Below are 14,944 nucleotides of genomic sequence, written 5' to 3'. Positions count from 1 at the left end.
ACCTATCCTCAATCGGCAAGGGCCGCGTCTTTTTGTCATCTCGCAGAGCCCTGTATAAGTGAGTCACAAACTTTCGGCCCCCCGCCATCGCCAGCATGGTGACCAGAGTACGGGAGTGCGTCGGGGCATCCGGGAACGTGGGCCATAGTTGTCGCGCGGTCGCCACCATTTTAGCATATTGAAGAAATTGTCCCGGCCCGAGCTCAAAGGCGTTAACCGCCTCCTGATAAGTGATGAATTTATCATTTGGGTACAGATCCGCCAGCATCAAGCACCCTCCCTCTACCCACTTGCCTGTAGACATGACCCGCGCAATTTGGGTGAAGGGTGGCAGCACCCACAGATCCAAGTCGGGGGCGAATGGCTTGACCAGGATAAGGCGTCTCACGACCCGATCCCAGATCGCGGCCACCAGCTGTGCCAGCGGGGGGGGGGGAGATCTCGCCGCCCTCCTACCCGCCAGCTGCCCATTCCTGTAGGTTCCAACCAGCTAAGACCGTTCCCAAGAGGGGTCCGTATCTAGCCAGGTGATCGCGTGTTGCAGTTGTGAGGCGAAATAGTACAGCTCCAGGTCTGGGACCTCTAAACCCCCAGCGCCCCACCTGCGTTTCAAGACCTCCAAGCTCACTCTGCATCTCTTCCCGTTCCACAGTAGAAGGACTAGGAGGGAGACAATTCCTGGAAAACTCGGTGTGGTATCTCGTAAAAGGATCCCTGCATGGTGTATAGACATTGCGGGAGGACCACCATCTTAATTAAGGCAATCTTCCCCATCAGGAAAAGCTGGAGGGTGTTCCAAAAGGCAATACTACCCTGCAGACCCCGTATGATCCGTCCCATATTGTGTTGGAAGAAAGTGGCCGAATCACGACCAATCCAAATTCCTAGATAGCGAAGGGTATCGTCTACCCATGGGAGTCCTATATCTGGACGCGGGAGCCCCTCCCATTCCGCCCGGTCTCCAATCGCGTAGAGCTGGGATTTCGCTTTATTTACCGCCAGGCCAGAAGCAGCCGTAAAATTTGTTAGTGCTGCCATCAAGATTGGTAGCGACTGCGTGGGCTGGCTCAGGTAGATCAGCGCGTTGTCCGCATATAGGGACACCACATGCTCCACCGTCCCCACCCGGATACCCCTGCCCTCAAGTACCGCACAAAGATGGCATGCCAATGGCTCCATCGCCAGGGAGAAGAGCAAAGGGGAGAGTGGGCACCCCTGGTGGGTTCCTCTCGATATAGGTATTACATCCGAGACACATCGGCCTGTGCGGACTCTGGCCACGGGTCTGGCATACAGCAGCTGAACCCACCTTACAAATCCTTCCCCCAAGCCTAGTTTTAGTAGCACCTTCCAGAGGTAAGTCCATTGGATCGAGTCGAAAGCTTGTTTGATATCCAAAAACACCAGCGTGCTTTGTCCAGGCTGACCCTCCAATGTTTGCATGACGTGAGCCAGGCGGCGGATATTCCGCAGGGTGTTTCGGCCCGGAATGAACCCCGACTAGTCGTCATTGACCAGGCGATGGAGATAGGGGAGGAGTCTTGAGGCCAACACCTGGCTGATAACTTTCAGATCCACATTCAACATGGATATGGGTCTATAGGATCCCGGGAAAAGTGGATCCTTCCCTGGCTTGGGGATCATAACTATTGTCGCTGCTCGTGTGGAGTCCGGGAGCAACCCCCCATCATAGGCCTCCATCACCACTTCCAGGAGTTTCGGGACCAAAACACCCTTGAATTCTTTATAGAATTCGGCCGCAAGTCCGTCCATTCCCGGGGACTTTGCCGTCTGCAGATGGGCTATTGCGGCACGCAATTCCTCCTCCCGGAGAGGCCCTCCCAGTTCCTCCTGACTATCCGCATCAATGCCGGGCAGTTGTATCCCCTCAAGATACCCGTCTATGTCCTCGGCGTCTGGTAGGAGTCGCGATTCCGAGTATATTTTATCCAAGTGGGATCGGAACACTTCATTAATGGCCTGCTGGGTATACACCATCTGGCCGATTTCATTCCGCATCGCTAGGATCGGGTGGGGTTGGGTTTCTGCGTGAATCAAGCGCGCCAATAGTCTCCCAGCCTTGTCACCCTCTGCGTACCATTTCTTCCTGCTGGCTATCCTATTAAATTTACCAAGGGAGACCCAAGTGTCCCCCAAGTATTGTCGCGCGGCCGTCCATTCCGACCGTTGCTCTTTATCTGTGGGGAAGTCCCTCTCCAGCTCCACCAGTTGGTCCTCATGACGTCTAAGTTCCCTTTCTATTACCCTTTTAACCCCTACCTCCGTGGACAGGCAAGTGCCCCGGATGACCACTTTCATGGCATCCCATTCAGTCGCCCTGATACTGGCCGACCCCCAATTTACCGCTAAATATGCCTCGAGTCTTTGTAAAATAGCCTCCTTATAGGTGGGATCCCCGAAGGCCTCCGTGTTGAGCTGCCAAAGCGGGATCTTGGGTCGAGGACCACCCACCAAGTACGTAAGCAGGAGTGGGGAGTGATCCGACAAGTAAGGCGCCAAATAATGGACCTCCTCTACCCTGTCGACGACCATACCCGGAAGTAAGAAATAGTCTAACCTACTGTGAGTATTAGCAGCAGGTGTGTAGCATGAGTACACCCGGCGAGCAGGGTTATGGTGCCACCAAATATCTACCAGATCGTACTTATGGAGCATCTGGGTCAGTGTGTCTCTCAGTTTGGGCTTGGCGTCTAACTTTGGGGGGTATCTATCTAAATCCCCATCAAGTGCACAGTTAAAATCCCCTGCTACAAGGAGCTCCATGTCAGGGTAAATATCCAGTTGTCCCAACACTCGACCCAGAAACTCTCCGTCGTCAGTGTTCGGGCGTATATGTTTACCAAGCACGCACTACGTCCATCCAGGGTACCCACCACTATAACAAACCTGCCCTCTGGGTCCAATTTCGAGTGAATGGCCTTAAAGGGAACCCCCTGGAGCCACCCAAATTAGGGCCCCTCTAGCGAACCCGGAATAAGATGTAGCAAAAAATTGTCCACGCCATCTACGCTGGACATACTTAAGGCAATCACCCCAGAGGTGTGTTTCCTGAAGGAAAGCAAAGCTGACTCCGTACCGACAGAGGTATGTAGCCACCCTGATCCGCTTAATTCTGTTATTGAGCCCTCTGACATTCCAAGTTATTAGTTTGTATTTACGTGTATCACCTGTCATGTGTGTAACACCCTCCGGCAGTATGCCCCCCACCCAGCGTCCTCTGGCTCTCCCTTCATATTGTGACTCGACCTCTCAATAGGCAAACAACATACACTGTGCAAAGCAAAAATAGAAGTGGACCCGGCAGCAACCCTCCCCAAAGCAAAACAAGAACCCCCAACATTTCCCACTCACAGGCGGTGGTACTGCATCTCCCAGGCCTGGTCAGGAGACCCCGAACCCCGCCCCAAAAACACTTCTCCCCCCCTCAGACCCTCACTTCCAACCTGTAGTTAACGAATAAACTGTATGCAAAACAATCTAATACGTATCAGTCCAAGAAAAAAATCCCTGTTCCTTCGATGTTGAACATTCATCCGTCTGACTGGTACCACGCAGCCCCGCCCTGCCAAGGCCCGGCCGACCGCGACAGCACTCTACAGTCGGCTTCATAAACTGGAATTGGCACATTAATACAATCATTACGATAGTCTGGTGCCCAGACCTCCCCCCCCACCATCATGCTCTTACGCCTCTGGGGAACAATCTCATCTCCAGCTCGCTGGGCCTTACAGATCCCCCCAGATGAAAGTATGGAGATACTCACAATGTTCGAGATCCCCCTCGGTCCTTATGAACCCCCAGATTTACCAGTCATTCGTCCTGTGCAGGTGAATCAGCCGGGCCGGCTGCACCCCGCGCGTCGGATTGCGTTTCCTGCACCAAACACAATGGGGAGAACTGGTTCTGGGTTGGGATCGTCACAGGTTCCGCCTGGAGGGTGCCATCCAGGCCCACCGTTATTCGACCTGTTTCAGCAATGGCAAGCCCTCCCTGGGGCAGCTCGCTTGCACCGCGACGTTGGCTCCGTCTTTGTGCGCTCCGTCTTCTTTGTTCCTGCCAGCCCTGCGTGTTGTCGTGTCCCGCTAGTCCTAGCGAGTCCAACCATTCCTCCACATCCGGCGGTCGGTCAAAAAGTACGTCTTCTCGCCGCGTTGAATGCGGAGCCTAGCTGGGAAGAGCAAACTGTACTTCACGCCGAGATTCCGCATCCGCCGCTTAACCTGCAGGAAGTCGTTCCGGAGGTCCTGCACCTTCCTAGTGGAGTCTGGGAATATGTGAATATCACAGTTGTCGTACCTCGGTGGACTGGTTCTACGGATGTGCTGCAAAATCATGTCCCGGTCTCTAAAATTGAAGAACCGGGCTATTATGGCCCTGGGTGGAGATCCCAGTTTCAGGGGCAGTCCCAGGGTCCTGTGGGCCCTTTCAATGGCAAACAGTTTAGACAATGACAAATTTGGGAAGGTCTTGCCAATCCAGTCTTCAAGGAACAGATCTGCCGCCGGCCCCTCTGTGCGCTCCGGAAATCCTAGGAAGCGAAGATTATTCCTCCGGGACCGTCCTTCCGCATCGTCTGCCCAATCCTCCAATCGAGCTGTATGGTCTTGGAGTGCGGCAATCGTTTCCTTCAGCTGCTGGACCTCAGTCTGTAAGATGCCCAGACCCCCTTCCGTAGTGGTGACCCTGTCTGCCACCTTTCTGAGATCAAGGCGCAGATGATTAATGTCCATGGCCATGCCATCCATCTTGGATTCTAGCGCCACTCTGGAGTCACGGATCGCTGTCAGGATGTCGGCTTTATCTCGGGCCGCCGCGTCCGGGTGGGCCTCCATTCTCCTGTTAGTCCCAGGGCGCTCCGCCACAGCAGGGCCCGGGACCGTGTATTGTACGAACTTGTTTGTCTGGGCTCCCGTCAGCGGTCTGTCCTTTCCCATAGTAGGGGTTGACGTCCAAAGGGTTATCCGCCGTGGATCCCCCAAGAGACTCCTCCCAGCACAGGGCTTCGCTCCTCTATCATTTGCAGACCAACCTTGACGGCTCCAACTCCAGGCCCGACCAGCCCCGCGATGTCCCAGAGGTCTACAGGCCTCCATCATCCAGTCCCGGTCACTCCTGCACTTTGAGACCAGCGCGTCCCCAACGCCAGCCGCCCCCATCCTCTTCAGCCACCCCAATCGACTGTTCCAGGATTGTGGCCTACCTTGTCTCTGTCAGCCAGGAGGGGGCCAGGAGCGCCGCCGATATATTTACACGAGGGGCCTACAGTCCCCCCAGATCCAGTGCGCAGCCACGGTCGCCTAATCGCCCCTAGGTCTGGGCGTCTGGTTCACCAGCTGCCCCCAGGCGCACTCTCAGGCTGTGCAGGTCGCTACGCTCCCGCCCCTCGCAGGAGGCAGCGGCAATCCCCATAGGCCGCTCTGCCCTCAGGGGCGCACATCAAGGTCCGCGGCTCCTGGCCGCACGGACCCGGTGGGCGCCCGGACTCCAGGGGTTCAGTGCAGAATGGGCAGGCCTCCCCGCTCCGGCCACTCGCAGGAGGTTGCGGCGGTTCGCACAGGCCTCTCCGCCCCGGCCTCTCGTAGGAGGCTACCGCAGGATGTGTAGGCCGCTCTGCCTCGGTCTGACGTGGGGGTCCGCCCCACAGCTTACCGCCACCGTGTCCCCGGTCATTGCTCACCGGAGTCCAGTCCAGACGCCGTGTGCCGGCGGACCGTCTATTTCCTCTCCTCCCTCCGCCGGGGGGTGCCTCCCGTCTGCGGAGTCTTTGGTTATGCTGCGGCCGGCCGCCCCCGTACTATCGCGCGGTGGCCGGCATTTGCTGGGGGTGCAGGGGGATCAGGCCTCCGGGACTCACGCAAGCATCAGCGGCAATCTTCGCCCGCTTCAATAGCCTATGGGGTCAGGGGGGGTCTCCGCACCTCCGGAGCACCGATTTAGAATTAAAAAGTCCCAGGATTATGAAGGATTTTCAGGAACGTGGGGCAGGAGCTGGACAGAAACAAGTCTAGCCGGCCATCTTGTTAAGCCACGCCTCGTCCAAGAAGACTTGAAGGTATCTGTTGGACTTTAAACCTCATGAGGCCAGGGTTGCGACTTTGGTCCACTGGACTTATCATACACAGGAATTTTTGTTCCAGACACTTGAGGGAACATCTTTAGACTTTTTGGTATTTGCTGATGGGTGATCACGTAGGGAGCTGCATTCAGGCTGGATTAAGATATATCTTGCCTTTGAGTGGAACCCTCTTCTTGGTGTACCAAGTGGGAGCTAAATCTGTAGCTCTAAAAACTGATAGATTTCTCTACTTCGATAGGGTTCTTTACCTGAGAAACCCTGATTAAGTTCTCAATGAGAACGAAACGCGTTGGCTGAAGTGCATGCTATGTATGAAATATTTTGAATAAAGAATCTTTGGAATACTACAGAAGCAGATTCCTGGAATTTATATTTTCCTGGGCGCACCATCTAACTATTGCTTTGGGATCTGGGACACAGTGACGCCATAGGACGGTTGGTGTTTGGGATCGCTGCGCAGGACTACTATACATACTGAAACGGATTTAGAGATGCAGGAGAAACAGTCCACGTCCTTTGTGTTTTTTGGTGTTAATAATAGTACATGTAAACCACATCTTCTACAAAGATTTGGCAAACAACCTTATAAACACATGCATATAACCAGCTACACAAGCAAGAAAAACTCAGCTGAGGAAAATACATAATGAAAGGGCACGAGATTTTTTTTCACTTTAGTAGTTTAAGCTCTAAACTTTGTGATATATTCTACACAACCGTCCACGTAAGTACTCACAAAACAGTGTCACGAGTTGATAGTAACTCAGCTTTTAAAAATGATGTTTTTCAATATCACTTTTGTATATTTCAAAGCGAACTTACCTCTATTCACTCTCAATTGTTCGGCATTATGCTTATAAGTATGAATGCATATTTTTTTTGTTAATTTAAAAGCGGGCTTTTTCCCGTTTTGTTAAATAATTAGTTCAACAGCCTTCACAAAGTGAATTGGCGGATACTGTACTTGATGAAATATAATTTTTAATGAATACAGAATGTATGAAGGCACAGTGAAATTAAACGTGTATATAGCAAAAGTATTACACTACTGATCAACAATCAAGACAACTTCATGGTTCACATTTACTACACGATTTCTTGGGACTTTTTAATTCATCTTTCTTTAACAGGATAACAGGTGCAATCATTGATTACAAAATCGCAACTTTAATAAAGCTCGTTCTCTATCAAGTTGTCAATCGAACTTCTTAAAAAAACAGTAGAGCCTCATAGAACCCTTATTGTAATTACATTAAAAAAGAATCTCAAAGATTCAATGACTGTGTTTCAACCTGAGTCGCTAATTAACAGACTTCCTTGTTTATGCCTTAATTGCGTTCTTCTTGTCAGCAATAAAGTAAGCCAAAAGGACTTTACCATAATGTTTTCCTCATGTCAGCTACTTTAAGGCTCTTTTGTTGGAATAATACATATGAAATGGCAGAAAACAGACTGACTGTAACTGACTCTGCTTACAATCCCACCATCTCTACTAAAAACACAGCTCATCTAATAAGGTATAAAAGGCAGTGCTGTTCGTTTCAAATACACCAGTGAAAGGTTTAGTATTTCCAAAGTGCTCACCTGCTGATGTTGTTTGAAAATGTCATCCTTGAAATAAAGTTTTCTTTTTATGTCCTCTACAACTACATTTTTCTTATGAACAAGATCCAGTTGCTGTAGCATTGCAGTTCTCGTAGGTATTCCTTTGGATGACCTAGAAGATAAACTTGTTTATGAAAAAAACTCACAGTACACTTCAACATAATAAAACATTACCGTTAGACTAAGCTTAGTTTAGTGTTTGAATATATATATATATATATATATATATATATATATATATATATATATATATATATATATATATATTCACTGAAAAAACCATAGGTTAGAGACCATATATAGTTAGCTGGACATTTTATTGACATAAAACCAGTGAAATTCCATATATAGTTAGTTGCACTAACTATATATCGCGCACCCGCAATCCACTGCTGATGATGTCACATATTACATCATTCATGACATGGTCAGTGACATCACTGATGACATCACTGATGACATCTCAAATGACATCACTGATGACATCACTGATGACATCACTGATGACATCTCAAATGACATCATCTAGTGTCTGTGTGTTTTTGTAAAGTTTAAATATGTTTTACATATTGAAGAATGAGTGGATGTATGGAAGACTGAGTGTGTGTGTGGCTGGCTGGGAGGTGTGTGACTCTGTGCATATCAATGTGTACTTGTATCAGTGATTGTATAAGAGAGTAAGTATGTGTTAGTATATGTGTGAAAAGTATGGTGTTCTGTGTTTAACTGTATAGATGAGGAAATCGAAGTGTGATTGATTCTTCACAGGACTGACTAGGTGTATGAGTGCATATGATAGTGTTGTAATAATGAGTGACTGTATGTATGAGTGATTGTATGGGTGAATGAGTGAATGTGTGTGTAGACGTAGGAATCAGTGAGTGCGTATGTAGTAACTGGTATTGGTGTGTCATGATGTCATCAGTGATGTCATTTGAGATGTCATCAGTGATGTCATTTGAGATGTCATCAGTGATGTCATCAGTGATGTCATCAGTGATGTCACTGAAGTATGGTGTTCTGTGTTTAACTGTATAGATGAGGAAATGGAAGTGTGATTGATTCTTTACAGGACTGACTAGGTGTGTGAGTAACTCCATGGATGAGTGGCAGTGTGTGAGTGTCTGCATAGGTGTATGAGTGCATATGATAGTGTTGTAATAATGAGTGACTGTATGTATGAGTGATTGTATGGGTGAATGAGTGAATGTGTGTGTAGACGTAGGAATCAGTGAGTGCGTATGTAGTAACTGGTATTGGTGTGTCATGATGTCATCAGTGATGTCATTTGAGATGTCATCAGTGATGTCATTTGAGATGTCATCAGTGATGTCATCAGTGATGTCACTGACCATGTCATGAATGATGTAATATGTGACATCATCAGCAGTGGATTGCGGGTGCGCGATATATAGTTAGTGCAACTAACTATATATGGAATTTCATTGGTTTTATGTCAATAAAATGTCCAGCTAACTATATATGGTCTCTAACCTATGGTTTTTTCAGTGAATTTTCAAGGTTTTGTAAATGCAAATTCCTAACTATATATGGTCTATAACCTATGGTTTTTTCAGTGAATTTCATTGGTTTTTTAAAAGCTAATATCTATAGCTGTAAAATATATTCTTTATTACGTGACGTATCACGTAGCCACGTGAGACGCCTCATGGCGCGTCGCATAACCGTGACGTATCGGCTCTGCAGCGCAAACAAAACCCATAACGTAAGCGTGCCGGAGCACGCTTACAGATATATATATATTTTTTAACCTTAATTAGACAAAATCCACACGTGCATATATCTTGAGGCCTTGCAAAGGCACATCAAACAAACAGTCCCTACAATTTTGCCAAGTTTGCTGGAAATCTATTCCCTTATTTTTTTTTTTTACTGTTTCTCTTGGTTTTTCCCTTGTTACGCTTACCGGGACGCTACCCGGTACGCGAACCAGACGCTCCAAAAACACAAGATGGCGGACTCCCGTTACGCTGCCGGTTAGCTGCCCGGTTCGCGTACCGGGAAGCGCCTCTACCGCGAAAAATCGCGGGGGACTTTAATATCCCCCTCATCAATCCTAGGGGGTCAGGAGGGGTTTACCTTGCCCCCTTTCCTTCATCTCCCCCTTCTTTTTTCACCACATCTTGTCTCTCGAACCTACCGAGAGACAAGATGGCGGCCGCTCCGGACTGTTTACAATGTTGACAGCTACGCTGCCGGTTAGCTGCCCGGTGAGCTGCCCGGTGAGCTGCCCGGTGAGCTGCCCGGTGAGCTGCCCGGTGAGCTGCCCGGTGAGCTGCCCGGTTCGCGTACCGGGACGCGCCTCTACGGCATAAAATCGCAAAAAAAAAAAATTTTTTATTTTTTGCCCCGCGGGGCACTTTAATATCCCCCTCATCAATCCTAGGGGGTCAGGAGTGGTCTACCTTGCCCCCTTTCCTTCATTTCCCCCTTCGTTTTTCACCACATCTTGTCTCTCGATCGTACCGAGAGACAAGATGGCGGCTGCTCCGGACTGTTTAGAATGTTGACAGACACCGGAGAGCCAATCAGCTTCGCTTCGCGAAGTTCCGTTACGCGTCAGGTACGCGAACCGGGGCGCTAACCGGACCGCTGTCACAGATATATTTTTTTTTAAACGTTCATTTCTCAAAATCCACTGGAGCACATATATTGAGACATAGCAAAGGCACGTCGGGCAAACCATATCTACAATTTTGCCAAGTTTCATGTAAATCTATTCAGCCGTTCGAGCTAAAAGTGAGTCCAACCGCCCTATGGAAAAATGAATGGGAAAAACGCGTTTTGGGACCCCCCTTTTTTCTCGGCCCCCCTTGACGAACCCCCCCCCAACTTTTCAGGGGCTGCTCAGAAACAAAATGTGCCATTTTCCTGAAAATTTCAGCCAATTCCGTCCACAAACGCCAAAGTTATTAGACATAGAATTTTCAGAAATCCCATAGAGAAAAAATCCTAACTATATATACCCACTGGCTATCGCCAGTAGGTAATATACATATATAAACATATATAATCTGCATATCTATATAAATATAAATGCATGCATACATATACATATATGCATACATATGCATGTTATTTACATGAAAGTTTTAAAAACACTAATAAAAGCAAAGCTAAAAAGCCACCTCATTACAAACAGAATGGCTTTAACTTAAACGAGGGCGAGATCTATTGCATTTTCAATGCTTGTTTACTTTGGTTCTACCAAGAAGGCATTCAGATGTGTCACACATTTGCCATAAATTCTGAATGTTAGCACTCTAGTTGCTCATTAGATCACTGTAGTAAAGCTAGTGCTCACCAGGGAAGTCTGCTGCTAATCATGGTTTGCAGCCATTTTCCCGCATTTTTTATCCCGCAGACTTTCAGTCCGCATACCATTATCCCGCAAGGTCATTGACCTCGCATACCATTATCCCGCATTGTTTCAAAACGCATGTGCATTTATCGCGCATGCCTTTACAAAGAATTACGTTTTAAAGGCATGTATGGTAAATGCATTTGCGTTGTGAAAACCACGATGACGAGAGAGGTAAGTGGGTTTGTGTTAATTTTTTCGTGGGTTAGTGATTGTGTAGTGTAGTGTAGTGTTGTGTAGTGTAGTGTTGTGTTAGTGTAGTGTAGAGTTGTGGTGGTTGTTTAGTGTAGGGTCATGCTGGGGGTAGTGTTTTAGGGTTTAGGGTTGTGTTGTAGTGTTTGCGTAGTGTAGGGTCATGCTGGGGGTAGTGTTTTAGGGTTTAGGGTAGTGTTGTAGTGTTTGCGTAGTGTAGGGTCATGCTGGGGGTAGTGTTTTAGGGTTTAGGGTTGTGTTGTAGTGTTTGCGTAGTGTAGGGTCATGCTGGGGCTAGTGTTTTAGGGTTTAGGGTAGTGTTGTAGTGTTTGCGTAGTGTAGGGTCATGCTGGGCGTAGTGTTTTAGGGTTTAGGATAGTGTTGTAGTGTTTGCGTAGTGTAGGGTCATGCTGGGGGTAGTGTTTTAGGGTTTTGGGTAGTGTTGTAGTGTTTGCGTAGTGTAGGGTCATGCTGGGGTGTAGTATTTTAGAGTTTAGGGTAGTGTTGTAGTGTTTGCGTAGTGTAGGGTCATGCTGGGGGTAGTGTTTTAGGGTTTTGGGTAGTGTTGTAGTGTTTGCGTAGTGTAGGGTCATGCTGGGGGGTAGTGTTTTAGGGTTTTGGGTAGTGTTGTAGTGTTTGCGTAGTGTAGGGTCATGCTGGGGGTAGTGTTTTAGGGTTTTGGGTAGTGTTGTAGTGTTTGCGTAGTGTAGGGTCATGCTGGGGGTAGTGTTTTAGGGTTTTGGGTAGTGTTGTAGTGTTTGCGTAGTGTAGGGTCATGCTGGGGGTAGTGTTTTAGGGTTTAGGGTAGTGTTGTAGTGTTTGCGTAGTGTAGGGTCATGCTGGGGGTAGTGTTTTAGGGTTTAGGGTAGTGTTGTAGTGTTTGCGTAGCGTAGGGTCATGCTGGGGGTAGTGTTTTAGGGTTTAGGGTAGTGTTGTAGTGTTTGCGTAGCGTAGGGTCATGCTGGGGTGTAGTGTTTTAGGGTTTTGGGTAGTGTTGTAGTGTTTGCGTAGCGTAGGGTCATGCTGGGGGTAGTGTTTTAGGGTTTACGGTAGTGTTGTAGTGTTTGCGTAGTGTAGGGTCATGCTGGGGGTAGTGTTTTAGGGTTTAGGGTTGTGTTGTAGTGTTTGCGTAGTGTAGGGTCATGCTGGGGGTAGTGTTTTAGGGTTTAGGGTTGTGTTGTAGTGTTTGTGTAGTGTAGGGTCATGCTGGGGGTAGGGTTTTAGGGTTTAGGGTAGTGTTGTAGTGTTTGCGTAGTGTAGGGTCATGCTGGGGTGTAGTGTTTTAGGGTTTTGGGTAGTGTTGTAGTGTTTGCGTAGTGTAGGGTCATGCTGGGGGTAGTGTTTTAGGGTTTAGGGTAGTGTTGTAGTGTTTGTGTAGTGTAGGGTCATGCTGGGGGTAGTGTTTTAGGGTTTAGGGTAGTGTTGTACTGTTTGTGTAGTGTAGGGTCATGCTGGGGGTAGTGTTTTAGGGTTTAGGGTAGTTTAGTTGTTTAGTGTATGCTAAAGGCATATTCGTTCTAAAAGTTTTCGTTATTTTAATTTGCGGCCTAATAGTACATGCAGGATTTCGTCATATATTCGCTAATCATACTTTCTATGGCAAAATGAACCCCCTCATTTTGTTCCTTTTTAAATTAAATGTTTTAAGAGTTACCACTTTATTCCAATCAAGATGGCTTCAGGTGTGCCATACCTTTGTAATAAGTAGGACTGTTAGCACTCTAGTTGTTCTTTAGAACACTCTGGGACATTCTGTCATTGGGCTATAGTTGGGCTACATCTGGCTGATATTTGGGCTACATTTGTTTTTTTTGTCTCTGGTGGCCATCTTTGGGCTACATTGGGCTACATTGGGCTACATTGGGCTACATTTGGGCTCCAACATATATATAGCCCAATGTAGCCCAATATATATTTTTCAAAGTTAATTTTTGTAAAAACCACTGGAGCCTATATCTTGAGACATAGCAAAGGCACATCGGGCTACCAGTCCCTACAATTTTGCCAAGTTTGGTGTAAATCCATTCAGCCGTTCAGGCTAAAAGTGAGGCCAACCGCCCTATGGAAAATTGCATGGGAAAAACACGTTTTGGGACCCCCCTTTTTTCTCGGCCCCCCCTTGACGAAACCCCCCCAAATTTTCAGGGGCTCGTCAGAAACAAAATGTTCCATTTTCCTGAAGATTTCAGCCAATTCTGTCCTTAAACGCCAAAGTTATTCGACATAGAATTTTCAAAAATCCCATAGGGAAAAAATCCTAACTATATATACCTACTGGCTATCGCCAGTAGGTAATATATATATATATATATATATATATATATATATATATATATATATATATATATATGCAGAACATATTGAACCTACTTAAGCAGAAGATTGATTTTTTGACTATCATTTCCTTCCTAGAAATGGCCTTCACGTTTTTCTTGGTGTGTTTTATAGTGCATTAAATGTAAAAGAAGTAACTGTGTTTGAGAATTTCGGGGACAGTATCACAATTACGGTCTGAGTGCTGCGCAAACGTGGAACAGTGTAGTGTAGTTCCTATTTTCCCAATAGGCTCTGCGCATTGGAATAACATAAACAGCAGTGTAGACGTAGGACTGAGGTCATCTAGGTCTCTACTGACTATGTTAAACTTAATTTAGGTTTGCGCCAGCTAGCTCAGAGGACACTAGAAACTTTCTTGAATGAATAGGGAGGGTTGAACTTCCCTGACTCAGACAAGAAGGGATTCAGTTTCTGACAACCGCATAAACATGACAACTTTGCTCCCTCAGAATAAGAGTGTATCTCTAGAGTCGTGTGAAAACAATAGGCAGCTATTTCACTCAGTCAACTGTGCATACTTAGTTTCACCAGAGTGCAGAGAAATAGAGAGACGGGCGTTTTCAATAAAAAGGCGTTATTTATTGAGCAGTCTTCTTTCTCATGCAAGAGAATTGAATTGCCACAATTGCAATACTTATCATAAAGTAAAGTGCGTACAGTAAAAGTAGTATTATGAAATAATACTGTAAAAGCATTGATATGGTTTCTTAGCCATATGATACTTTAAAATGGATAAAATATATACATACATAAAAACATTTGACTAACGTACTCAACTGGTGCTTCTAACTACGCCTACCCCGGTGTACCTGACCTAAGCCTAATACTTGGGAAGGAGTAAGTAAGTAGCAGTTTAAGTTAAGTTGGTTAAGATTGTTTTGCCAAGAATGTGCATCAAGAATTCTCTTAAGGGTTTAGTCAGCTCCGTACTTTGGTAATAGAATGTGGGAGGTCTGGTATCTCTTTCCTCAGGACTCGATCTCCCAGCAACCCGCAAGGTTAGGCTGGAAACACCGGAGCTGGATTTTCTCGGCTGGAGAAAAAGACAGCATCTCTCAGTGCGTCAAACGGGAGGGGCGGCTTCCGTGGGCTCTCGCACCAGCTGGGCTCTCGGGCAAGTAGATGGCCGCTCTGCTCAAAACCATTGTGTCCTTGCTTAAGGCAACTGTTGGTATATTTATACCTGAAAGGTGCCGAGTTTGACGTAAGGTTGGACATAAGACGTCACTAAGAACTAACAGTTCTTTCTGGACTCCAGTAGTTCTTGTTCAAATCAAAACAAAAGCAGGGGGGGATTTCCCGGGCTGCTGGAGGCTTGGTTTGTTTAAAGA

The 14,944-nt window shown here is 47.1% G+C and overlaps 1 protein-coding gene across 1 annotated transcript in view; it reads right to left on the bottom strand.

Annotated features, from left to right (window-relative positions):
- Positions 1 to 14,944, bottom strand: part of MYPN (myopalladin) — a 2,267,856-nt gene that overhangs the window by 947,805 nt on the left and 1,305,107 nt on the right. Inside the window, exon 12 of the mRNA XM_086922400.1 lies at positions 7,682 to 7,814. Within this exon, the coding sequence (XP_086778526.1) occupies positions 7,682 to 7,814 (133 nt within the window). The remainder of the gene's footprint in view (positions 1 to 7,681; positions 7,815 to 14,944) is intronic.

This window comes from Lissotriton vulgaris, chromosome 5 (assembly GCF_964263255.1).
Source record: "Lissotriton vulgaris chromosome 5, aLisVul1.2, whole genome shotgun sequence".
Lineage (NCBI taxonomy): Eukaryota > Metazoa > Chordata > Amphibia > Caudata > Salamandridae > Lissotriton > Lissotriton vulgaris.
Note: the sequence above shows the minus strand (reverse complement) of the source record. Positions and strands in the feature narration are given on the sequence as shown.